The sequence below is a fragment of the Numenius arquata genome, chromosome 6, assembly GCF_964106895.1.
Source record: "Numenius arquata chromosome 6, bNumArq3.hap1.1, whole genome shotgun sequence".
Classification (NCBI taxonomy): Eukaryota; Metazoa; Chordata; class Aves; order Charadriiformes; family Scolopacidae; genus Numenius; species Numenius arquata.
In genome coordinates this window covers 15711168-15738782 of record NC_133581.1, presented here as the reverse complement: position 1 = coordinate 15738782, position 27615 = coordinate 15711168, and the positions used below count along the sequence as shown (strand labels likewise).

At 39.8% G+C, this 27615-nt stretch overlaps 1 protein-coding gene across 1 annotated transcript in view; it reads right to left on the bottom strand.

Moving 5' to 3' along the window:
- Positions 1-27615, bottom strand: part of BRSK2 (BR serine/threonine kinase 2) — a 319951-nt gene that overhangs the window by 46018 nt on the left and 246318 nt on the right. The window contains exons 6-12 of the mRNA XM_074148741.1: positions 25749-25782; positions 24780-24848; positions 21716-21862; positions 14284-14315; positions 8667-8831; positions 7862-7959; positions 2580-2730 (exon numbers count right to left, since the gene is read on the bottom strand). Of these exons, the coding sequence (XP_074004842.1) occupies positions 2580-2730; positions 7862-7959; positions 8667-8831; positions 14284-14315; positions 21716-21862; positions 24780-24848; positions 25749-25782 (696 nt within the window). The remainder of the gene's footprint in view (positions 1-2579; positions 2731-7861; positions 7960-8666; positions 8832-14283; positions 14316-21715; positions 21863-24779; positions 24849-25748; positions 25783-27615) is intronic.

The following is a 27615-nucleotide window of genomic DNA, read 5'->3' as shown; positions in this document are numbered from 1 at the left end:
TGGAGAACACTCAGAGAGGCCAGTACAAGCATTTTGAGGAGTTGGTAAGTTTTTGTGCTGAGTTCTCATCTGTTATCCAAAACTAAGTCACTGAAGGCCTGTGTTTTTCACTTAATACTTTCTCAGCTTGTAGGGTTGAAGGTCATCAAGTTTCAAATCCCAATGGAAAGATACGCTCTTGAACAAGCTAAGACCAGACACTTGTAGGGTCCTCACATGGTTACCAAAAGCATAGTTCATGACACAGACACATAAACCAGAGGTTATAACATAAATCCCCTTTATGCAAGCAAACATCTGTTTACTACTGGGAAAGAGGAAAATAGGACTAAATCACAAAACATAAAGGTGTGTTCTGCCCACTGGTGAGAAGAGTATCTCTGCCAGCTCAAGAAAGAAGCAATGGCTCTGTGTCTTTGGATATTTGCACAAGTCATCTGTGTCTAAATAGAAGACCTGTTCCCATGGTCCACATCCATGTCTTCCTAGTATTGTAGCAGTGAACAGTCATCTGTTGAGACCAAAAAATTTAATTCTTAAAAAAAGCATCCACTTCTGGGATCTAAGCCCTACTGCTGTAAAATCCACTGCCACTGGGTCATTTCATGGAATATAGCATGCGACTAGCCATTAAAAATCCCCCACTCTTGGTGGAAGGCACTTGTCATTTTGTTACTGACTGTTCTGACAGATGGTGCCCCATCAGCAATGCATCGTCCCCAGACAATCCCCATGCAGTGGTGTTCATTAATGAAGCCAGTTCACGTTATAAACAACTGTGCTGCCAGCAACACAAAATGTGCTGTTGTCATCTGTGGATGTGGATGGTATGAAATATGGAAGCTCGCACATGGAGTAAAATAACATCTTCCCTTTAACCCCTTCCAAAACAAGCATTACCAAGCCCATCATCATCAATCACAGTGTTATTACATCCCTTTCTCCACCCTTAATCACACCTTTATGTCCAGCCCTGAGTTGTGATATGCATTGCCCTGTACCTCTTTTGTGCCTGGAAGGTTTCACTTCCTCCTTCAGTCACAGCCCTTCTTTACTGGTATGTAGCCTGGATATGTCCCTGCTCTGAACTCATCCCAGACTGTTTGACTTCAATTGTTTCCTCATGTGCAGAAACGAGTGAGACATTTAAAAGCAAAAGAAATACTTTGGATAGCAAGACACAGCTTTGCCTGTTCAGACTTTTGAATCCGAAGTCAAAGCTGAGAGCTGGAAGAGAAGGTTTAAGCTCTCAGAAAACTTCGGGATCATTCTACCACCTCCTATTTGTTCTGCACAGTTGGATGCTTACTGTAAGGAAGATACTGTAGGGAACACTGAGCACATCCTGTCCTGAACACTTCCTTCACCCAGACCTCACATCAAAGCAAACCACATATTCAAGACAGGTTTCCAACCTACACTACAGTGAAAAATCTTTATGGCAGTGTATCTCACACATCCAGCCTGAAATAAGTCCTAGCAGATACTGGAAATCACCACTTTTTCCTCATTGTAGATAGAACTGTAACAGTAAAACTTTCCAGCAATTCTAGGGGCTTCTGGACATGAAATTATTTCATGTTCTTCACCCAGTTTTCAGTCAGGAAAGGGACTTTCTGGGCACAGCAGGCTCTTTTTGAGCAGATCTTAACAGCTGAACAAAAAAATCAGGTCATAAAGCTGAAACAGAAGTTACAGTATCATCAGCATACACTTAAGTGAAGTGTTCTTTCATATTGATTGATCTATACAAGTCTGAATCCAAATGCATGTGCTTCCCTTAGGCTAGTCATAGGGACAGGGGAAGCAACTTCCATGGTTCACATAAGTGAACTTCCACAGTTCAGTTACTCTCCCAGAACCCGCCTTGAGGAGACACCATTTTCCTCTGCTTTTTCTCCACAAGGCTGACACTTTATTTGATAGAAAAGAAGCAAAATTATACGTTCCATCACTTTACAGGTATGTGGTAATTTATGTGGGCTGGCTCTGACAGCACATCTTAGAGCCATCTACAGATGCTTGGACAGGGCTTTCCAGATTCAAGCTGTTCTGATGACATGGAGGTTGGGGTTCACCTCATTTAACTTCAGGTGCCCAAAAGCTAGGCACCTAATACAAGACAGTGGATCTAGATTCCTGTTGTAGGCTACAGAGACAGAGAGGAACAACCGGAGGGTGATTATCCCATCTAAGATTGTTAGAACAGAGGACATGTATCTGAGACCTTCCAAAGCTCTCATCAGTCCCCATTGCCTAGAGTGACAGCCTGTATCACAAGCTTAGACTGAACACCTATGTTCTCAGCAATTAAAAGGAGGTGAGATGAATCTTGCCCAGAGGACGTAGACGTTTCCTGAGCAATAGCTGTAAGTGAACAGAACCCTTAAGCCGCTGGCAGGACTTCTGGTCCTGTGTGTGTAAGTGCTGCTGGCTGCCAGATCATGTTGCAAGTGTGCTTGGAAATTGTAATGAGTGCTGGTGTGAGCAGAAAAACTCCACAGCTGCTTTGTATGTATAACATAAAAGTGGGTAGCAAACCCAGACAGGCAGGACTCCTGGGTAAAGGAGAGACCCACCTCTGTCCATGTTGTGCCATTTCAATAGCTCTGCGAGCAGGGACTGGGGAGCCGCCATCTGTAACACTGAGGACCTCCATCGACTTCCTTTCTGGCCGCCGCTTCCCATGCCTGTTCAGCATTGGGGAGTCCACACGCTTCCTGGGGGGATCTTTATGAAAAGAAAATGCTGTCAGCTGAATTCGGCTGTGACTTACCTCAAACAGGTTGGTTAAATCCTCTCTCAACAATCTCACTCTCACACCTCCCCTAGAGAGACACATATCTTTGCGAAGGAGATGAACATTTGCAGCCTCTCCCTTCTTCCAAATTTGCAAACGTAAGAGAAAACTTGCAATCCATCTACAGAGAGGAGCACTGCTACTGCCCTGAATGTACAAGCACTGTAAAACAGAGGCACAACTATAGCATAGCTTGCAAAAATTACCTTACAAGGCTGATAACAGTAATAACAAGATGACAGCATGGGCTATAGCACAAGATGTTAGCCAGAGTATAAGCCATCTAGGGATCCTATACATGTACTCAGGTTGCTAGAGCTTGCCTTCTATGTCCCTGCTAGCTAGATTAAATGTGACACAGAGACATGAGTACACTCTCAAGTCAGAATTGCATTCTCCTCTGAATGCATACATTTTTTTTTGCATCTTTAAGATTAGATTTCAGGTTTTCCCCGCTGCTTTATATTTTCCCTCCTTCAGCATTACAAATTAAACATACTCGTCTACCTGAGATGAATCTCCAACAAGAGCTACTAAAATTTATCTCAGAAGTCATCATACAGCTTTTACTGGTATAGGAACTGAAGTGCTTTACACTTTTTATTGTGTAACATTTCAATGAGGTATTGAAGTGCTACTTTCACTTTGTAGAGTGAAAACTGAGGTATAAGAATGAGATATTTAAAGGCAATTCATTCCTAAAGGTGCTGAGAAACATTTACGGACGTTCTGAGGAGTATCTAAATTGCTCTGAAAAGAGTCTGTAGATACCAAACTGCAGAACGTGCTCTTAGGTGACTAGGTAACCATACACACCTCCATGGTGAAGTAGGGAACCAAATGCAGACCTGCTGAAAAGTTTTATCACTTGGCATCTCTCATAGCATCAAAACAGTAAAAAGAAGGAAGGCATAAAAAAGATAAAGAAGCATTTTCTTTTCTTTGGTTGGGCTATTTCAGTTCCCTGCTTCTATTTATAGACACATTTTTAATTTTAGTGGAGGATGATGACCAGTAAAAAAAGGCATCCTTCACCCCTGCAGTTAGAAAGAACCTCACAGTGCCCAGCCCCTAAGGCTTCTTCCTCTTCCTTTGAAAAACCAGTAATATTCCATTTGACAATTCTACCTCTACTACCTAGTCTGATGGTATTATTTTTATTATCTTGCCCTCCTCATGCCCCCCATCTACTTGCTTGTTCTCTCTCTCACATCATGTTTTTTAGAACAAGATCCCTTTAAGGCAGGGCTTATTCTTGAAACAATGAGCATGAGCAAAGATGGCTCAAATGCAAATAGGCTAGTGATAACAGCTGACCCTATTACTGTATAACCCAAATATTCTCTGTATTAATAGCAATAATTTTCCTGTTCAAATCTAATTAGAAAGAAAAAAGCAGTTGTATCTCAATCTATTTCAAACTACGTCCAGGAATAAAAAGGTAGTAGAAAATACTAGTAGGGGTAATGACCTACAAATTAGGAAAAATATATAGTGCGTAAAGTGAAGGGAAAAACAAAGGGAGATAAATCTAATAAAGCAGTTATACTGGGTGACTTCAGCTGCACACATGTAAGTGGTCAAAAGTAAGCTGGGACAAGGTTTAGACATTTCTAACTCCTGCTTCTTGAAACAAGTTCAAAGAATGAGAACGGATTCATCCCACAGGACAACTGCTGGTATCAGAGGTGTGACTAGAGCCGAGTAACACACATAATGAGAATGTAATTACGTTTGGTATCAACAACTGAGAGTTGATACAAGTTTTGCAGAGGGACCTCAGCCATTAGAAAGGAAGGTGGAAGAGTGCAGTTTAAAAGAAAGGAAAAAGAAGGAAGAAGGAAGATGAAGAAAGCAGTTAATGACAAAAGAATGGAGATAAGCTCAGACTGCATCAATGTTAGTTAATAATAAAGTCTAAACAAGAAAGATGGAAAAAGGTAAGAAAAACATTTTATGAACACATATTTTAAAAGGCAATTTAATCCAAGCATGTTCAAAACAGAAGACTTTAACAAACGGAAATTCAGCTGAGTGACACTTATAAAAGTGACAGGCCAAATATAAGGTGGACATTAAAAGAGAGGGAAGAAGAAATCTGAAGAGGAATTAGCTGAAGATTTGACTAACAATGTTTTGTACAGCCATCAGAAAGAGAAAGCTTGAGAGAAGGACAGTAGTCAGAGGGACCATGAGGGAATCAACAGAACAATTAAGGAGGAGAAGGATATAGATAACAAGCTAAATGGTTCTTTTATATTAGTCCTTGCTGCTTAAGATGCTGGAAGATATTGATTTCCAATCTATATTTTAAACTATCAAAGAGAGAGACTAAGCAAAAAGAGCAGGTGGTGAAACACACCAATAAATTCAACAACAGCAATTCACAAAGGTGTGATGGAAAATACATCCAGAAGCTTGCATGAATGTGGTTGAGCTTCCAATAAAGGTATTTGATTCCTCTTTAGAATTGGCTACAATCCTACACTATACATGGCTGAAGGTAGCAAGTATTGTTCACATTTTTTAAAAGGGTCTGAATAACAAACAACAGGGTACACAGTCTGTCATCACTGTCAAGTCTAAAGATACTAAAGAAATAGTTAAATACACAGCCATCCTGCCCTAAAGACTAAAGTGGTGTCATATAAAAGTAGTGGAAAATTTTCCAGAAGCAGGAATTCAAAACAGGAAAACATCTAGTGTTTGCCCTTCTCTTCTTGACTCTCTGGAAATATTTCATATGGGGGAAAAAAAAAGTCCTAGTCTGGATCTGTGATAATTTTGGGGATGCATTTTCATTTTATTTCACATCAGAAAAGTGAAGTCATTCCTATGGATTTTTTACAGAGAAAGAGAGAATGGTATAGGTAATGATCCAATTATAAAGGCATTGATGTGGAAGGCGAGAAATAAAGGTTCAACTTCTGAGTTTGGATGAGGCACCCATATCCTATATGGCTATTCTGGCCCAATCTCTTGTTCTCTGGTTTATTAAGAAACTCAACCCCACAAAAGCCTTTTCCTCAAGGAGACATCAGTTGACACTCATGCAATTTACTGAGAAGTTTCTCATTTATATGTTTTCAGGTAAAGAAAATGGAGCTGAACTCGAAAGACAGTGAAGGTAGGTAGCCCTTCCCTGGCCCCTTGAAAAAGCTTTATATAGCTGAAACATACAAAAGGGACACCAGAAGAGAGTGCTAGTCTGAGCTGGCCATATTTTTACTTGCACCCATCCCTTCTGAGACCTAACATGCAAAGAAAGAGGAAAAACGCAAAATACTCTGAGACGCCTTTTTTTTTTCTTTTTGGCAAGAGCTCAGGCAATTCATAACTCTCATGAATGTGGTTTCTTCAGGCTGCTATTATTAAATCTGTTATTTTTCTTCTTTGTTTCTGCAAGGCCATTGCTAATGGCTAATGATGAGATATTCATCAGAAGCATGACTGCTCTTAATTACACCTTGCCCTGTGTTCTCAGAGATACTGCTGGGAACAGAGGAGGTGGAAACCCCCCGGTGGAAGGGGAAATACAACCTACAAACACTCAAAGAATAATGCTAAAAGAGGCTAACATGTGCCGATCAGGCACAATGATACATTCAGAGTAGTGTTTCCCTGTTGGGGAACATTTTCACTCCCTGTACAAAAAAAATACAAGAGTAAAGCATAATATTTCAGTTCAAACCATGAAAATACTTTGGCATGTGGAAGGCCGATATATGATGTATTTAGGGCATAGCTATGTATTCACTGACACTCTGGATATGAAGATTCTAGAGTCACCTTGCTTCCTTTCTTATGACAAAAGCATTTCTAAAACAAGATGATGGTGTCCTTACACTGCAGGATAATCTGTTTGAGTCAAAAGCTGATTACTAAAGTGCTAGACGACAAACTGCACTGAGCAAGAAGCCTTTGACCACAGGACCTGCAGTTGGCACATCTACCCGTCTTCATCAGGATCCCTGCTAACATGCTCTCTATAGCTCCATCAAGAGTTTAAAAATTGCTGTGTTGACTAAGAATTTCCATCTCTTTGCCCATAGAAGAGATTTCCCTGCAGAATGATAGGGCCTGGAGCCTGGAACTTGGATAAGGTAATAATTCAATGGAGTACTAAAAAACTTAAAGTTCAATATACCACTGCCCTGTAGGTTTGTGAGATTCCAGGCTTTCCAATGAAAATAAAGAGCACTTTACATCTAGCCTTCTAAGTCCTGAAATACAATACCTGAAAACCACAACACTACTATGTAAAAATGCTATTTCAGGTCATTGATAGAAGTGACTAATCCTTTCTTAGTTAAACTTTTGTCACTCTGCACAACAAGAGTCACTTACATAGTTAGTTCCTCAGGGAAGTAATTTTCCTGTTGTGTAGATTAGTGAAGTCCTTGATGATCAGCAGTACCCTGAACTACTATTTTTTCAGGAATAAACTGGTATCACCAGAGCTTTATAAGATACAGAATCTTACTGCATATTAAGTTTTAAAAATATTTTAAAGTTAGTCTAAAATGTATGCACTATAAACAGGTATGTAATATTATTCGTACTTTCAACAGCGTATATATTTACCTACATAAAAGAGAATGTGTATGTACATAACTCCATAGGGATGCAATGCTACACACTGTTACTAGCTTAAGTATACTTACTTAATACTTATACAGAAGCAGCACTTCTGCAATCCCACATGTAGATTAGTAATTAGAAAATTCTGCCACTAAACTACACTGCTTCTAAACCTCTTCTGCTTGTATAGATCCAGCTTGTGGGTCTACGTATTTTTTAAGATCTGGTTCAAGATCAACTTGGATGTTTCTGCACTGAGACAGACATGTCCAGAAAAATGAAGCCTTCAAGTTTAACCACAGAACAGACCTGCCTGCCTCAGGCTGAGGATTCTCACCAATGCTGTATACCATTTCCATGGGACGGTAGCAGTGATGCTAGGATTTGGGTATATATTTAAAACAAACAAACAAACAAACAAAAGGTGAAGAGGAACTAGTTGATATGGGTTCATGGTGACAGAGGTCATATCTGTAGTACCTATTTCATTTCTCGGGGGAAGATCCTCATCTTCATGACTAGGATACCTCTCCTTCCGGTCAAGCAGAAGAAAATAAATCATTTTCTCTTGGTTTTCTCTGAAAAAAAAGAAGAAAAAATCTTTACATTTGAAGAGAAAAAAAATCAACATGCAGATAAACCCTCCTCTATAGTTATTCTAAATAAGCTGGAAATAATCATGTACTTGCCAGCTAGATTCACAACCCACAAAGCTTTTGAGAATCCTGCTGTCTCCAATGAGTAGCTACTGAGAAAAGAAAATATCATTCCCATGCACACACAACAGAGGCATAGGACAGATGAGGTAATATGTTCATAGGAATTCCAAACCAAGGGTGGCAGCAAGACAGGTCTCCTGAGCCTCTAAGTGCTCTTTCCACTACGTGCCTCTCTTAACACCTCAGGAAATACACCAGCTCTCGGATGTAAGCTTTAAGTAAATAAAAATTTGCCAACACAGGTATATCCCACACAAATAAGAGCAATGATACCTCCCCATTTGGACTGCATGGCCCATCTTTTCATGAAGTGACCTTGCCTGGCAGCAAGGAAGAGACAGCACCATGCCTCCATTGCTGGTCACACTGTAAGCTTCTGATACACATTGCAAGGCTCAGTGCTTGCTTCCAACACCTCACTGGCAAATGAGTAGCCAGAGGGTGAGAAGTTGCTATTGGTCCCTCACAGCAAGATATGTGTCAAAGTGATCTCTACCTCTCCCCAGGTTTATAAGCATCCCAGCCCGTGGACACCCAACTGATATTAAGACTGAGCAAGTGCTTACTCTTCCGACAACAAGTCCTGTAAGAGTTTGTTTCGGTCACGGAAGCAGCCTAACGAGTGCATGCTATCTAACACGTCTGGATCAATATCCTCCAAGGAAGGGAGAGAACGAATCTGCACCTTTCGAGGGATTGGCTGCTCTGGTTCTGGCTCGTTCTTACCCCCTCTGCAGAAGAAAGAAGATGAGAGAGAGAAAGGGGACAGGGAAAGCAGGAGAGAAAAGAAACATGAGTCACAAATGAACCTGTACTCTGAAATACAGCCTGCAGCAACAGATGGAAATAGATTGTTAAATTCCCGCTGAGAAACCAGAGCTCACAACCAGGCAGATATTCTTTTCAGAAGAAACCGCTGTGAAGGCTGAGAGTGACCAGCACCTTGTGGATTTAGGTCTTTAATGAGAAATGCCCGCATTCAGTCAGAAAGGCAATAGGAATTTCACTTACCAGTGCCCTCATAATTTAAGCAGCTGTTCAGCATCCTAATGCCAAACATTTATAAAACACTCCGCGGTTTTAGAGATGCTCTCTCATCACCAGGTCAGACCTCAGGCTACCAGGCTGAAAAGTACAAGCTGAATGATTCCCTTTCAAAGAACAAACAGTCACTGTTTTTCACCAATTCTGATTAAAACTGGCATTGGAGCAGTTTCTTTCTTTAAAGCTTCCAATGTGATTAAGAGAACTCAGTGTTCCAGTCCCCACTTGACACACTTTAAAGGGTTTTTGGGGAAACCAGGCTGTTTATATACACACCCAAATACAACAATCTCTGCTTCTCTTCAGACATGCAAATTTGAAAATTGTGGCCCAAGTGTGATGCTCCAGGTCAGTGGCAGACCAAGGAATACACCATTAGCAGCAGAGCATATTACTCTAAAAAGTAGTTAACACAGGCTTCCTGCATAATTATCTCATCCCATTCACTAGACTCAGGAAATATTGATTATTCATCGCAATTAAAGGCCCTGACTGTAAGAAACAGGGTATCTAAGGTGTCAGGGTATCTATAACTGACTCAATGATATATATTGCAGGCACCCTGAACATCCTTTGATTTTGTTTAGGTAGGCGGTGAGCAATTTATGTAAACTCTATCTGCCCAAAGACATGGGTTTGGCCATGGTGGTATTTTGGTTGGAGAACTGTCTACCCTGAATCTTTGCTATTTCTCAACGGATGCTTTGTGCAATGTCAAGGTTTTCCTACTTTGTGGGTGAGGCTCTCCCTTTCCTTTATGTGATGTAAATGTGTGACTGTTGGGTCCAGGCGTGGGTTGGTTCCAGGTTGCCAGGTGGGCAACAGGAATTGGGAATATTTAAACTGCCTCAGATGTCAGTGTTTGCTGGTTACAGGGCTGTGTTTGGGCAAGAGATTCCTCTTTTTGATGCTAGCAGAAATAAAGTGAACACAACTTGTGAACTTACACAACTTAAAATGCTCTGGGCTCAGATGTGAGCTATCTGCACGGAAAAAGGAGCTCCAATTCAAACGCACCTAATTTTTCTTGGGTAGGTTAGAAAGCCACTCTAGTAGGATCATATGCATGAGCTCAAGGTCTCAGCCAGTGTACCAAAAGGAGAGCCAATGCAGATTAACTCCTCCAAGGTAAGAAGGCAATACTAAGTCATTGCAGCCAGGGCTCTGGTGCTGGGACAGAGCAGCTACGTGCTACACCTTAATCATAGGAGACTGCTAGGTGCTACTTGCAATTTATTTTTAAGCAAGTTGAAATGCACTTGTGAGGCATCTGCTCTGTTAACCATGTTTGTGAACCATCATTTGCAGAAAGACTCATCAGAAATTTTCGCTTTATCTTCCCTTGAAACAGTGAAAATGTGCTCAACTCTTCCTGGATACATGGAGTCAGACTCTGGTGTGTGTTACATGGCTCATGACAACATGGGTCAGATCCCACTTCTCTTACACTGAGCACTCACACACACCTTGCTGAGTTTTATTCAGTTTAGGGGACTGGAAGCAGAATATATAGGAAAGAGACAGAATCTGTTCCTTGAAATACATTCTTGTGTGTCCACCACTCAAACACAGCTTCTGACTCCTCCTTGGAGTCTCGTAGAAGTGTCTATGTCACCTGCAATGTCACCATGGTCCTGAATCTAAGGGCTAGATTCAAAAATCCTTGTCCAACTAAAGAAAAATCTTATTCCTTGAGTGCCCTGTCTTTAAGAAGTAGCTACTCCTGACTCTCAAAATCAGGATGTAGCTCTCAGCAAGTAATAAGTGATGATAAGATTATAACCTTAAAGCTAGTGATGACCTTGCCATTGAGATAAATTCTTGCAGCATGGACCTTTGAACAGCAGCTGAGTGTTTTTTTTTTTTTTAATGATCTGGAGTTCATTTTTAAAAAGTATTGACTTAATTAATCATTCATTATGTTATAAGCAGATGTCCTTAAGATAAAGAGATTAAAAAGAATTACTGTTGTTGAGAATTTCCAGAAAATCTGGGTTTCCTACAAATTGCCCTAGTCTATGGCAGAATATCACTTGCAAGTTTCTTTGATATCAATCAGCGTGGGAGCCCGTTCTATAGAGCACAGCTTACTATCTTCTGTGCACGGAAAAGTGGCTTTTCCTTATGCCCTGCACCTGGTCAGCCTCAGACCTAGTCAGGAATTCTCACACCTCCTCATCAGGTACAAGCAAAATCTGCAAAGTGGCGCTTCATCATTTGGCAAGACAATTCAGTGCTTCAGGAAATGAAAATCACTGGGTCTGGGCTGTGATTGGCATGACTGTATTGCCTGTTCCATTCTCAGTCTAGCAGAGAGTGAAAAATTTGTTGCATTTCAGCCCACATAGACATCAAACAGTGTCACACAATGAATACTGCAAATCACGTATATTTTTTAAAGGCTCGCATGAATGTAATTGCTGCTTTAAAACCCATCCTCTTTTGTGAGGATCGGTGCATACAATGGCTGCGATTCCAGACCAGGGCAGACTTTTTCAGTCTCTCCATGAAATTCCCTCATGAATCTCACCAAGATGCACATTTGCATCAGTGCAAAGCAAAGCAGAACCGATACAGTTATTGTTTTTCTGATTTTAGTAAATTTTGTACCTTCACAACTAGAACAATAACTCAGTGCTACAGGAATATGTATTTATCATAATAGCTAATTTTATATGCCTTCTTGCTTTATTAAAAAAAAATGTGAAAATAACTGCTGTTTATTTGCTGAGTTATGATAACCTGGGCTTGATGTAAAAATAAGTTATTTCAATTAAAAAGGCTTAAAAAACCTCAATTAATTTGGGTGGAAGAGCAAGAAGAACTGGAGGTTGGTGAGGAAAGGTTTCTCTTTGGTTCCTTTTTTCGGGCTTGTGAATCATGATTTCAACTTTCAAGACCTCTTTATCTGTCTGCCTAGTCTGCAATTAAATCTTTTCCTCAGTTTTACAGGAGCCTTAATGTTTATTTGAAGAATTAATTGAAATCACTTATAAGTTCCGAGTACACCTTTCAGGTCAGTAACCTATATATGACAAAGAATGAAGATTTTACATACAATAGTATAAAGAAAAAATGAAGGATGTGAGCAAAACAGCCACAGAGTAAAAACACTTATAACTCCTCCTTCTCTGTCAGCATCAGTATTTCCAGGCAAAATGAATGCAAAGAGGCTGTGAAACATTATCAGATGAAGGTAGTTGCATTTTGGAGGTGGCAGGTTTATTCACAGACTAAATTTAGCCAAAGGAGGTTAACCTTCTTAGGTCAATCCATGGCCACTATAGAGAAAATGCGAGACAGGCTCATTAGAAAAGCTACTTTGAGCAGAAATTTTGTTTTAGGCAATTTGAACAGATTTCTGGAAGAGCCTTTCTCTCTCTGCATTGACTACATGAGGAGTCTAGGGGAGACTTGCCTTTGCAAAACTCAGCTTTAACTTCTGAAAACAGCCTCTGATGTTATTTCCATTGGGGTAAAAAACCGTTTGTTGTGTCAGTCATCAAAGTCTGACCTTCATAAAGAAGTACATGAAAATGTTCAAACGCTCATGTCTGCAGAGAAAAAAATCTTCAAATTCTAAATCTAGAATAAAGTAATGAAATAACACCTGTCTAATTGTGCATGTGAGCCTAGGACAACAGTCCTCCAACAAGTGAAAACTTCCAGGCAAAAATTTTGAGGAGGATTAGAATAATAATATAAGTGATAAATGACATTTCATTTTACTTCCTATTACATTTCTAATCTAAGCACAGGGAAAGTCAGCTGATTTCACTCCACGAAGAAACAGAGGGGATCAGCTGATGTAAACAGCATTTACTAGTGAGACATTCTAGGAGGATTATTTCAGAAATTACAATTAGAGATTTTCCCCCTCCATTTCTCCTACATTTATCCATGAGAGTCTAAAAAAACCCAAATACTTGCAGCAAACAACACTCCAGTCCTTCTTTGGTTTAAAAAGGTGCCATGTCAAATGGTAACTGTAGAGAACATGAAAAAGCCATGGGCAGAGTGCTGCCACCATTTCAGGTTAACTACAAAAAAATCATGTTATTCAACAAACTGTTGAATGCCCTCAGGTCCTGTCGAAGTCAGATAAATCCAGAAATGAATATTGCCCATAAGATAGAATTAGAGAAAACAAAACAAATCAAAACAAAGGTCCTTTTTTTTTTTTTTCCTGGTGACAGGCTTAAATATCAGTTCATATCATCCTCAAGTATTTCCCAAGAGCAATGATAGGATTATGAAGGCAGGACTTTCCTTATCACCCACCAGGGGTACCTGTAGGTACGCTGACCCAGAGAAGCATGTATGAAAGCATCATTTCCTTGTTTAATATGTGAAGTATTCTCCTTGGTTTGATTAGGTTATCATCAGTATATATATAAAAAAAAATATTTACTTAGGTTTCTTGAAATACTATTAAGGCTACACAAAGTGCAAGGTCACTTTTAAAAGTCATGAATCTTCCTTATCCCCAAACCACTAGACAGGAGCTTACTTTTCTCACAGACCTCTTGTTTCACTGTCAAGACTGCTGCTTTTAATCAAGTCACAGAACTACTCTCACATCAACAGGTTACAAGGTCAGAAGCTACCTCTTAGCTTGCTGTGAAGAAGGAGCAGGGATTATGAGACAGAAAAGCTCTTGTTCACAGGTGCTTACTTATCAATATCATCATTTTTGTTTCTACTTCAGAGAAAAGCCAAGATGCCAAGAAGGAACAAACGAAGCTTTCTTGTCAAGAAGGTATTACAAGGGATTGTCTGTAGCACTTGGAGAGAAACTAAATATGGCTGTTAGTTGGGGTTTTTTTGCTGATCACTTGCAGGTATCTTTTTAACACAGCGAGTAGCTGGACTGAACGACTTATTTCAAACAATTGTCAGCCACTGTATAAAAAGTGCCTGGCTTTATATATATATATATATATATAAAATTATATGAGTAGCAAAGGATAAAAACCCTCCAAACATTAGACACCTTTCTGTCTTCTGCCCCTTTCTCCATGTGTATGAAAGCTGCTTTCAAACTCCAGTCTGTCTTCAGAGAGATGACTAGGATATAAGCTCCTGTAACAGAACCAGTAATGAATGCATGCAAAAGTGAATTTAAAAAGTGTTACTTACATATACCATATGTGTTTCTGAATGTGTTCTAGCTGTAAAGGAAGAGAAAACAAGGAATTAGTGCTGTAAAACAGAAAAGGTAACTCGATAAGACATCCTTATTCAAGGCTTATTCAAATAAGTCCAACATTCTAGATATGGATCTGTGTAAACAACAGGAACTGGAAATGACACTATAGTTCTGAACATAAGGAATCAGTCAGGAGCAAATCCCAGGAATATGTATAAGTACAAGGCTTCACAGGCAAGTGTTTTGGCAATTTAAGTTTTTCCCTTCCTAAGCCCTTCCCCTCTGTAACCTAACTGAAGCTAACAAACTGCACCTTTCTGTATGGGCATAATAGCTGATTCTTTACACCTGAAGTTCATTTCTAGGTTTTTTTTTGGAAAAAGAGAGAGAGAAGGAAACAGAAACAGGCTTGAATAAATAACAAATAAGCAAAATAAATTGTGCATGTGTGATACGACCTTTTGCCAGGACTCATTCTTGACTGGATTCACATTTATCATTCAAATCTAAAGACCAAGTAGAATAAGGTTCTATGTCAAAATAATACCATTTGTTGTTTCAGTACCTGAACACCAGACTGCAAATTTCTTTTACTTCCTTCTTTCCTGTTTCATATATGAGCATTTTACTGGAAGACTGATCAAAGCTGAACAGTGTCTCCTTGTCCTTCTATGGAAGGCAGATGCCAGCAAAAGTTACACGATGACCATGTTTTCCACAAGTATGGGGAAAAGAAAGTAACACCCTTTTCCGAAGAGAAATTCTTAACAGTAGAGAGAACACACTGTTCATATGACACACTTACAGCAGAACCTTCCTAATCTATTTCTGTTGGTTTGTGCGTTTTTTTAAGCATCACCACAGTAGAAAAGAACTTTTCATAGTTGCCCAGGGATTATTCATTATCCAGACAATATTTTTCATATTCCTCATTATGAAGCACCTTTGTACATGCAGAACAATATGCACACTCACTGCACACAGGCTTGCGTTTGTGCAACACGCAGGTGAGAGGCAGGGGAGAGCTGGAAGGAAACGCAAGTGCTAACAGCTATAAGATGAAATCACAGACCCATTAAACTGGTCAGGAAGAACGGAGACAGCTGTCCTGCTCTTATTACTTTCCACTTCAATTCCAGAATAATGAGAATCAGAGAGGAAAAAAAGAAAGAAAAAAGGAATGGACAAACAACAAAATCACAGAGACAGAAAGTAGGTGTTTGCCACAGAGCGCAAGGAATCAGAGACCTCTGTGCTATGGAACAACAGGTCTGTGTCTGGGAAAACAGGAAGATATGAGGTCGGCTCTATATGAGATCATTTTTTAAGTGAGACAGGGCTACTCCTGAAAACAAAGAAACAAGGGAATGCAGCTTAGGAAAGCATGACAGGAGACTGGAGGGATCAGTATGAGAGACAAACAGCCTCCTTTAAAACCAAGACCGTATCAATGCTGCAATCAAAGGTGCAGTTGGTACTTGCATATCTAGCTGTCTTCTAACCAGCCCAGGTGCTGGGTGCTCACAGTCCCCCAGCTGTGGCCTCAGCTCTGCCACAAGAATCACAGATAGTCATTTCATCCCCGCACTACTGAAAGAAAGCTGGAATATTTCTCAGACCCTGCCGTCTCCCCTGACCAGCTAAACTCAAGGAGATAAGATACACATTATGGGTGTTCCCCTAACAGCCTGGAGATGCAGCCCTCTTCCTCCTGGTTCTTTGCAAGCTGAGGTACAAACACAGAATATAAGAGCCTATTTTGTACAGTTTCTATGGGACAGGATTTTAGCATGGTTACTTATCAGGTCCATAGTACTGTGATCTGCTAAGGAGTGGATTGTAATTTACCAAGTCTACTTGGTAAAGTGTGCTTGGTAAAACCACCCTATGAGATGCGTATCCACTCGCTATTTTCACATATACCACATGGAGGGTTAGAGACATTAATGATTTTGGACAAGATGCAGATGACACAGCTAAGCGATGTCCAAGCCTCTTTCATGCTTGCTTCTCCTTCTGCATTTTCTGTCTCCATGGGTCACATTGTTCTTTTGTGCCTGTGATATGCAGAAATGCCAAGGCAAAGTAGATAACAGCACTTCATTTTTTGAGTCAGAGAGGGGGAAGAAAGGAGGGTCACCAGTTCATGTCTTAGTCACAGAACCTCTGGGTTCCTTCAAAGATGTCAAAGAGAAATCCCTTCTGCCCGTCCCTGCTGATCAATCTCCTTCAAGTTAATGAACCAACAGCATTCTACTGAAAGAGAAGCCCTGTAGCATCTTGATATACAGTTGAAGGTGTACGAGAGCTCTCACAGCTGCTGTTTACCTACACATCTGCCATTCAATCCCCATCAAAATCATTGCTGTGAAGTACGCTGGGATATCCCAGATATTAAAAGTATTCCACGAAACTAGTTTCTATTCTGATTCAAATGTAATTGCATTGAAATGTTATTACAAGTGTGCTTACTGCTGCCAACATCTCCACCACTTTTTTAAAGGTAATTAATTAATGCTTTGTTGCTTTTCATCTGCATTAAAGTGACAGGAGGGTTACGGGAGGGCAACTGGTTTTGACAACAAGTCTGTATGCTTTTTACTATGCAATGCAGGGGAGGGAGATACACAGTGGGAGCTAATCTCACTCCTCCTGCCTTCATTTAAAGACAATGTTTAAATGCATTTAAATGACAAAGGCATTTAACAACCCTTCCCAGAGGGTTCTTCTTGCTTTTTGCACATCAGTTTGCCAAATTTAATGCCATTTTATGGAAGTTGTAAAAATGCTGCTTCCTAATATCTCCTATCCACTGCAGGCAATTGTCTCATGACGCCATCTCTCAAACAACAAAACACGTTCAGATCCACTGCACATGCACAGGCAGAGCAGAGAGTTCTGCAAGCTAAAATGCTGTACTGGAAGGAGAGGGGGGATTCCTTTATCATGGTTTTATGTAAAAATACTTCCAATATGTATTAAACTTGTATACAAAAGTATAGTATTTTGGAGCCCCACTTACAGATGAGATCCCCATTGTGATACAGAGCTGTACAAGCTCCCCAGAAAAAGAGGTCTCCTCCCCCAAGGAGCTTACATCTGAATTCTAAGGCAGGGAACAACAGATGGAGACAGACAGGCAGATGGAAAACAAGACAGCGTTGTCTACATCCTCGGCGCTGATCTTAGCAGAGCGGTTGCCAAGCTAAAAAGTTCTGACCTGAAGAAAAACTTTCTTAAAGTCCGTGGTTATGGATGAGGGCTTCTGGGCTTGAACTTATGTCAAATTTCAAACCTCCCTGTTCAGAAATGGAACAGACTCAAAACCATCTGTGCACTAAATCGACCCACACCTCAGATGAATCTTCTTCAGTCAGAAGATCCTCTAGTCTAATTTAAAGGCCTAGTCTGAGCTTTAAACCTACTGTATAATGTCAAGATAGAGGCTTTTCCTGACCAAAGGATTCAAACTGGCAGTGCAAACAGCACTGGTAAAACCATTATCTGTGTCAGTAGTAGCAGCCGTACTATATCAGCCTCTGGGGACCTTGACAAGGACGAGGTATCACTGTGCTATGTGCATGGTGCATGAATAGGCCTTTGGCAGCCAAAAGCTTACAACCTAAATACATCAACTGGACAATTACCTCCATTCTACAGGTGGTGGAGTGAGATAATTTAAATGATGTGAAGGGCACCTTAACTATAAGAACTTCTAGGAAAATGAAGGAGGAATCGGGGTGTGTTTTCCCTTGTTCATTTTTTTAACATTGTTTAGACACTGCAGTCCATTATTAGCACACATCAGACCCAAGAAAAAACAAAATCAAACAGAGAGCAGAGAGGAGATTCTGAAAGTGCATGTACTTTAAGTTGGATAATATTCAGGGACAGGTATTTCAGACTATGTGGACACCCAACGTGGAAGATGAGCCATTCTACTCTGGAAAAAAATGTCAACACTGAAACAATAACCACTTTATCAGAATAACTTATTCTGCAATATCTGCTCTGATCCACCTTGCTCCACAAAGTTTTGATAATGCTCATCCAACTTTAAAAGGAAAGTGGATCAAAATCTCCTTACTCTCTCCCCTTTGCCTTTGTGTTTCTGTAGAAGAAAATATCAGCTGAGAATGCAAATGGATTCCACTACAGGAGCTGTAGTTCTCTGCTGTAGAAATGCTGAATCATTTGAAACCTCCAAGGAAAAAAATATCCACTTTCCGAAGAGCACATAACTAGAAGAATCCTCATGTGCAGTACTGCAGGCACCGAGAACACTCATTCTCTTCTGTAAACCTTCTCATACTTAAAACTAGTTCAGTCTTCCCTCCTGACACTACTCCTACTAGAAAGCTGTCCCAGAACCCCACTAATAAGGCTAAAATGCTTCTTCTCATTTCTAGCCTACTTTAATGTAAGGCCATTTGACATACATTTGTTTTTGTCCCAGTATCTTCCTTTAGTTTAAATAATCATTCTCTCCCTAGTAATTACCTCTAATGAATATGCAGACAACCAGTACAACCTTTCTCATACATCACCTATGTAGACTAAGTAGAGCTTTTTTAGGCTGTGCTATTCAGACAGGCTCTCTCAAATGCTGACCACCTTAGTACTCATTCTTTGTTTGATTTCATCTTTCCTGAACATGTCAGAAATATGATGAGCAGCTAGGATCAATTTTTGCAGTCTACTGAAAGAAAAACATGGATTCTTTTATTTTAAAGCATGTTTAGTAAACCAGGCCCAATAAAGGAGAGTGGTCAAGGACATCCCACTAACTATAAGCATGAACAATATTCCACTAAGACTAAAGTTCTTTCCATAAATGAATCATATACGAAGAAAGGTAATGCCTACTTCTTAAGGCAGGAAAGGGCAAGCAACAATAATTCCGAGTACCCTCCTCTCCATTAATCCTCTCAGGCTTTAACACTGAAGCCGAATGATGACAGTTAAACGTGAATGCTAGTTCTGTTTTTGTTGATCATTTTAACAGATGGACTGGGGAAGGTGTGGGTGTGCTGTGAAATGGCAATTACTGCAGGGATGGAAATGCAGTCGGATGAAAAGGAAAAGATACAAATCAAAAAAAGGAACAAAGCAGATAGGGGAAGGGGAAAATGAAAGAAAAAAATTCCAGTGACCTTACATTTCACTATATTTTTCTGCTGAATTCACCAGTGAGATATTGAGCAAATGATCAGTAATGGTAACAGCTAAATCTGTACTTATTGTACCCAAGCCACAATTTTGCTCAGATCTTTGTATACATATCAAATTGATTCAAGTGAGATAGTTTCTAGGAATAGAGGCTTCCAAATAAACCCATATTTATACCCTTTTTCACAGGACACAGCTAAAATAGAATTCAGATCTCTCCTCAAAATGAACTATATATTCCCAGCTCCTGTGCGGTAAACAAAGAGCTCCCTTCTGCTTGGCAATCTAAGCAACCGGCATGCTAACAGCATAGAAAGGGAAGTGTGACAGCAGCAGGGACAGCAAATGGAGAGACCCCAAAATAATGAAAGTAAGACTGCAGCTAATAACAAAGAGCTATCCTTTTTTCTTCCCAGCTCTCAGCTCTTGAATACATTTTGTTTCAAATTCTTATTCACAATTCACTGGTTAGTGCCTGTCAGTAATTATCTGATCTGTTTTTTTTCCCTCCCCAAGGAAATAAGAGCTTCATTTTGATCGAGAAAAGGGGAGGAGGGGAAGGGGTCACTCTGGGACCTTGATTTACCTTAACTGTTTTCTCTTTTATGCGAATACATTCTCTGCTGTATTGCAGAAGTCAAAACGTTTAGGGGCTATGCTCTCTGGCAAAACTCAGTCAGAACAATTTGAAGATCTAACGTCTGATAATCTGCTCCCTGGTATACTCAAACCATCAGCACTAAGATCTTTGAGAGAAAAAAAAAATACCAAACAACAGAAAAACTGTTATGTTTACCTTATGGAAAAGAAACTAAGCTAGAGAGAGACTTGGTGACTTCCTTAGTCCTGAAGAACAGCTGTCTCATGTCTCAGGGTACAGTCCTAACCTCTGCAGCATTCTCTCCATGAAAATTTTTGGAAAAATATTCTTTCTTTCTTTAAAAATCTATTTTAAAAAGACCTTTTAAAGCATCTAATACTTTTGTTATTTTTTTCCAATCAGTGCTACTTACGCGCTGCAAATGTGATGGCTACTGGGTTTACAGAAGTAAGGATACTAGTAATAGCATAAAGAACTTTTCACCTACGTCACCAAGTAAAACATAAGCTGGTTTTGTAATGAACGAAAAAAACCCCAGCTGCAGCTGTCAGGTAATGATGTAAAGAGAGTTGTGAAGGGAGTTTCAGTTCACTTCTTATCAGACAGGTGTCTGCATCCCAACAGCACCATCACAGCTGGCAGAGACTGATGCTGTTGTTAGCAATCTCAGCAGAGAGGCCAAGCACTGATCTGAGAGTTTATTTATAAATATTTTAGCAGACTGAAGAACCAGGAGGAGTTTTAAATTTACATTTCTTTATACATACTCCCACTCAGAATCTGTGAGCTTAGTAAATCTGTATAAAATCATCACCAGAGCCTGACAATAGGATTTACAAGGGCAATGTACCCATAAAGACAGAAGCCTCCACTGCAAGCAGGCAATCTTGCTTTCCAAAATGATTTTAATTGCTACTTTTTTTTAATTCCCCAGAACATTAACACAGTGTTAATGAAGGATACAATCACTACACAGTGCTCACTCTTGCAGGGTCTCTGTTGTAGTGATGGGATGTATCCTAGATGCAAAGAATCTGAATGGAAATGGTGCTGAATGCCAGGAGCTCAACGCTGTGGGCCTAATCATTCTCAGGACCACAGGGCACAAGATGAAAGAGCAGACAAGAAGACACTCGCTCTGAAGGCTGCTAGAGGATAACGCAGAGCACAGGCAAGATAGAATATAATGCAGGTTGCATGGCATGAAGTGAGAAGACATCACTTTTGTCAGAAATGTAAGAAAAGCATACTCTGTCTAATAGCAAAGTTTCAAATAAGTCTAACAGTTTTGACCTTCAAACAGTTATGTCACGTCCCCAACAAACTGCTGTACCAGCCAGGAGAGCCAGACAACTCAGGTGGACTCCAAAGTGTACTAATGGGTTAGTAGGCACGGTGATGGTGTTACGAGGAATTTCTTCTAAATGCCCATTGTTACATATGAATGAGAATTATGAGGCTAAAGAAGAGACACAAAGGTAATCTGCCTTCATGATTCAAAAGAGGAGGTAACTAAATTCTTTCCAAAGACTCCACCAACTGCACTCATTCTTTGCTCAGGAGGAAACACACAGGAGTGGCAGTAAATCATGCTACCTTAGTTATTCAACCATAAGCCTTGCTCACATGACTCGCACCAAATGCCTTCTTACCGTGAGACGTTTCGAGGCATCCACTTCAATCATCCCCCGCAAAAGGTTCTGACAGTCTGGGGGGATAAAATGTGGCATGTGGAACACTCCACGTTTCACCTTCTCCAACAGTTGCCGCAAGTTGTCGTCATCGAAAGGCAGGGCACCCTGCAGGGATGTGACAGAATGGTGGATGGGAGAGATGAGTGAAAGGGAATTGGAGAGGGCAAAAAGAGAACAGCCAGGATAACCACGGTGAGAGAATCAAAAAGAGGAAGTCAGCACATAATAAATTATTATCAAAAGTGGAAAAACATCCATTGAAAATAAAGCATTTCTTAGTGCTGCTGTATTTTCTCCAACATAGGAAGCAAAACTGAGGACACTGTTTTTTTATTAGACCTTTAATTAGAAAATGACTACCAGTATAAAACATAATACAAAATATAAAATTGCCTTTCCAGGCAAATGCACCAAAGATGCATGGATTCACTTAAATTCAGCTCAAGCTTTTGATCTGCTGGTATTCCTCCTGGGCATACTTTCACAGCAGCAATGTTTATCGTCTCCTTACTTTTAATCTTCCTGAGACACATTTATTGCAGACATTGAAAAAGAGGTGAACAGCATTTGAGAGACTTTCAGTAAAGAACATCCTCTTTCTGATGGAGCAGTGAAATGACTCAGCTGAAAGAAATCCTAACCAACATTAGCCTTTGGAAGCAGCAGACGTTCTACCTGTTTAATATACTTCATCCAGTTCCCATGCTGTGGTCAGGTCATCAGTTCCTATTGCTTCCCTACTGTAGCTCACTTACATGAATGGTTTGAGGTTTTTTCAGCTGAAATTACATTTTGAATAGATCATCAGCTTCCCACAAAAAGCAGCAAAAGACCTATCCTTGCTGCAAGGACAAAAAGGAAAAAAAGAAGTTGAAATCTTTAGGATAGCTCCACCAACTGAAGCTGATACCCTTTTATAGCAGGTCTGCACCTTCCTAGATGTTCTCACTTCCTTCTTTCACCGCCTAATTCTAGTAGGTGCTGAGCTTCCTTGATTTCCAGGATGGTTTGTGGGAAGCTGCAAGCTGTCAGCTGCTGTGATAATGAAGCTTTAAATTGTCAATTCTGGCACTGCTCTTACTACAGTGAGTAGTGCATCTTTATAAGCAATCCTGTGTCTATGGTTTATGGAGACCAACGGCTCCATTTACGGAAGCCTCAGAAAGACCACCTGATGGCAACTGCTACTGGGCACTACTTACTGTTGTTTGTTCATTCAAGTGGCCTTGAAGAGAGAGCCTCCCTCTATTCTGTAACCAGTCTCCTGAGTTACCTACTTTTTTCCTAACCGTTCCAGACTTAAAGGAAAATCAATTCTGATAGTTCAGTACTTTGGCTAATGCAATTTAAGCCATGATGAAGTCAGCAAGGCTGCTTTGTGGCATTTCCTGAAGGTAGCAACTACAGCTCTTATTACTACCACCTGCTACTATAGCTTGAGAGTTTTTGTAGGGTTTGTCCTGACATAATTAACTAGAGAGCTCTGCGCTCTCCATCAATAATACACTTTTTTCAATTGTTTTGCAGGCTCATGTATATATGCAGGAACAGATGAAGACTCAGCAACACTAAGACACCAAATCTTGACAAAGAATCCTCCTGAAAATGAAAAGCCCACTCCTCCAAATCCTAATCGTCTTGACACATCCTCTCTTCTAAATTCAAGAAGTTATATTAAGAGCTCATTATACAGTTGTATTTTATCAGCCATGAAAATAGCTGCTCAGGAGCAATAGATGACCAAGTGCTATCTAGTGAGATAGTTAAAATTCTCCCCTTGCAACATCATGATAAAAAATCTAAAACTTCAAAAATGTCAATTAATTGTAATGACTAAAAAGAAAAAAAGACTAAGATTGGTTAAGGTGAATTAAAGCATCATACTGAGATTACTTCAAGGTATTTTGATTTGGGCCATTAAAAAAATTACCAGCATATTTCTTGAAACAAAAATCCTTTAAAATTTTCAAGTGTTGTAAACAAAAATAATGTGCAGAATCTAACTCTGATCATACATTGTACAAATACTTTTGTCAAAATAAAACATTTAAGTGAAGTAATTAGGTTTACTAATAAATGTACAAGGACATCAAAAATTGACTTCAGGCTTGTTATTTTTATAATTGTAGGTGATCAGTTGAACTATTATAGATATAAAAAAATTAACACGCACATAAAATCTATTCTCATATACAGTATCCAATCTGCACATGTTATATACTTATATGAACATAAACTATATTTTCCTACATTATACTATGGAAATTGATAACAAATGCCAAGCCTATCTGCCTTCAGCTGGACATCCAGTTGTATGTTTAGGAGGATTGTATTACCACTGCAAATCGGAATAAATTCCACAGAAAATTGAAACTTTGATCAAAAGAAGAATAAGTTACAAGATACCACACTTTGAATCCTAAAGAAAGTATTACTGAGACAGATGGAAACTAATTTAAACTTTGTACTACTGGCTCAGTTTTATATTCTCAAGTGTACCAAATTAAATGTAGCTCAATACTTGCATGAAACAAAATTGTTGCACTCAAATCTTCTCTTGATAAAACACTGCAGTTAATGTATGCATATACCTACTGAAACACATGTAGACGCATAGCAGAAAAAACAAACACTTCCCAAACCCAGCCATATTTTGATCCTGTGAAGGACAACTTGACACTCTCTGTATCCTGAAGTTTTAACCCTGCACATCCTTTCCCATCAAAAAATGCACTGCAATACCACAACACAGCAAAGAGCATTTATGGAGACAAGTATTTGACGCTTGTCTATGCTCTCCTGTGCAGGGCAGCAGCATTTCAAAGAGGCAGTGAAATATTCCTCATGCATTTCCTTCGGGACTGATGTAGAAATAAGAGGAAAGGATGCAACTGAGAGATATAAAAATAGGGGAACTAAAAAAACCCATCTGTACATGATGTCAATAAAATCACCATTAAATACAGCAGCATTTTTGATTTTTCTTTTCTTTTTAAAGGATAGCGCAAGGAAGATGACTCACCACTAGCAACGCAAATAAAATGACTCCGCAGCTCCAGACGTCTGCTTTCCTTCCATCATATTTTTCTCCCTGCGCAGCAATGACACAGAGGTTCAAAAGATTGCTCCCTAGTAAATGAATTAATTATCCTTGAAGAACAAGAGAGGGGAGAATGGGAAACCCCACATTTCAACCACATTCAACCACCTGCTTCCCAAGATGGCCCTCCCAACTAGGAGGCCATGACACAGCCCATCAATTGACTTTTTATGAACATCAGTTTACAGTCATATTTGGGATTTGCGAGAACAGGCTCAGAAGTGGGGAGTAGGGTAACAATGGTTGACAACTCACAAATGATTAGATGTGGCACCTAAAAAGTGTCAGAGAAGCATTAAGGACGTCAAGGTGTTTGTCTCTTCCCTGGTTCTTCAGGGAGCTTGTCACCAGTCACACCATTTGCAAACTCATAGTACTGTCTGGACAGTCTCTTCTGTACGCTTTTTGGTTAGCTTTACATTAAAGATATGTTTTGAAAGAGGGGAATCTTGGCCACTGAAATCTTGGATACTTATTTTCAGAGGACAAAAGGAGAGTAGAGGGAAAGGATAGTTCATATCATTTAACGGAAACCAACATCACTGACAGCCAACCCCAGTTCTTCTACTGAAATGACAGCTACATCAGAGACAGGAAAGCGTAGGGGACTGCATGCCCTGGGTGGAAAGATCAAGTTAAACGAGGGTACTGTATTTCTGTCTGATCACGTGACACAAAGGGTACTGTGAGAATAACACACGATCATTTCATATGGTCGATGTGGCTTGATTCAGGGCTGAGCCAAACAAACAAAACCGTACTTACATTCCTTGTGTCCTTTCCAACACTGTCTACCTTTGACAGATTTCCTGTACAGAAGGTCTATCTGCATACTTGCAACAAGTGACACTTTAAAAAATGTATTTTTACACAGTAATGTAACCAACTTACCCGTATGACTTCAGGGCAAGCATAGTGTGGTGATCTGAAACACAAAATACAGTCAAATGAGCATGTAACAGCCTGGTATTTATGGATTACGTGCATTCCCATTTTGTTTAGCAGAATCATGATTGGCTTGCTTACACAGAATTCAGGTGTGCAAAACCAGCACTTTTTTCCTTACCTCAATGAGAATACATTTCTAAGAAACTCACAAAATGGTCAAGAAGTAGCATAATTAAAATTCAATGGTCCTACTACGAATTTCTTAAAAGTGAGGAATGAAGAGAAGATCAAGCATATTCTGTGATTATATAGAATTCCAGCCCTCTAACCCCAGCCTTTAACTTGGCCTTCTATCAAATCAGAAGGAAGACACATGCTGGATAGTCTTTTATATGAAAAAAGACAGAACAATATTTTCAGACAAAACACATGCATTCTTAAACCATGCCTTGCATCTCTTCTGCTAAGATTGCTCTCAATTACTCCAGGGGTCATAAAAGCTGCCAATACACGATTTCAACATGCAATTTTTTTTTTCTTTTAAAAAACTAAAAAGGATGGACAGTAGTACTATTACCTAGTGAGTTAATATATTCTTTTCGCATCCTTTTACCCATATATCTCTGGTTTGATTCCTGGCTGAGAATAGTTAATTACTTCAACTTGCCAGGTAATCATTTTAATTCCTAAAGATTATAGCCACAGCTATTTATTTTATAGCCTTCATTAAAGTAACTTGACAAGTAAAAGGGATGCAAACTGTCTGAGACCTGTGTGCAAATCATGCTATTGTTTATACTGACACCTCCCAGCAGTCCCCGAGCCTGTCTTCATTTGTGCATTTGTTTCTTGTGACAAATACAATCATGGCTGGGCAATACCTGTCTCACAAAGTAATGAGCAAAACAGAAGCACCATGAGGTTAGCTTTGTGCTAGGACGCTACATTAATGCCCAGTGAGACAGCCCATTAATTGAATTTCCATACACACTATGCTTATCCTATGGCAAAATACCATCCCATGGGCATGGAACACTGATTTGGTATCACAGCTTTTGGCAGACCATGATAATAAACTCAGGATACATTTGGGACTGCAGCTACCTTGACAGCAAAGCTTAAGAGAGGAGAGGAAAATGTTAGAAAATGTGGAATTCAGAAGTCTAGTACAATATTTAATGTACCCCACCCACTCCACCCTCCATTTAACAGGTTATCACAAGTATTCTAACTGGGTCTATCTGCTCAGTAGTGATCCCAAGTGTCTTAATTAAAACTGGATTTTAAAACCCTCGATTTGAGAGTCAAAACAGAGAATGAAAACCAGAGCCTTCCTTCAGAGAACTGGCCAGAGTTGGTCCTTGGGAGCCCAAAAAGAATAGACTTGTGGCTAGTGGGTAGGACAGACTACCTGAGCTCTCTTGGCAGCTCTGTCACTGGCAGCCATATAGACATGGACAAGGTTACTTTAACGTTTTTAAAAGCTGCAGCTGGCCATAGTTTGAAAAAGGTGACCAGAACCTCACCAGAAGTCTACTCTTCTGACTAAAACAGAAGCAATGCCACCACAGCTTTCATACCTCACAAAAGTTTGTATGACTGAATTCACTGAGATTTGTATGAGGCTTTAATCTTTTAGGGCAAAAGTTTCTACGGTAACAAAGAGCGTGATGGCAACAATAATGAAATAAAGCTAAAGCAGACAGTATGTTAATAAAATTGTTGCTTCTTGACTAAGCGGGGGCTGATGTGGGGGGACTTGCAGCATATTGCTGTCCACTGCTGGAAAGAAAGTGAGGCCAAAGTGAGACAATGAATTGCTTAAGGTTATGTACGTGTTCCCAACCTTCCAGCGCATATTGTTCCCTGT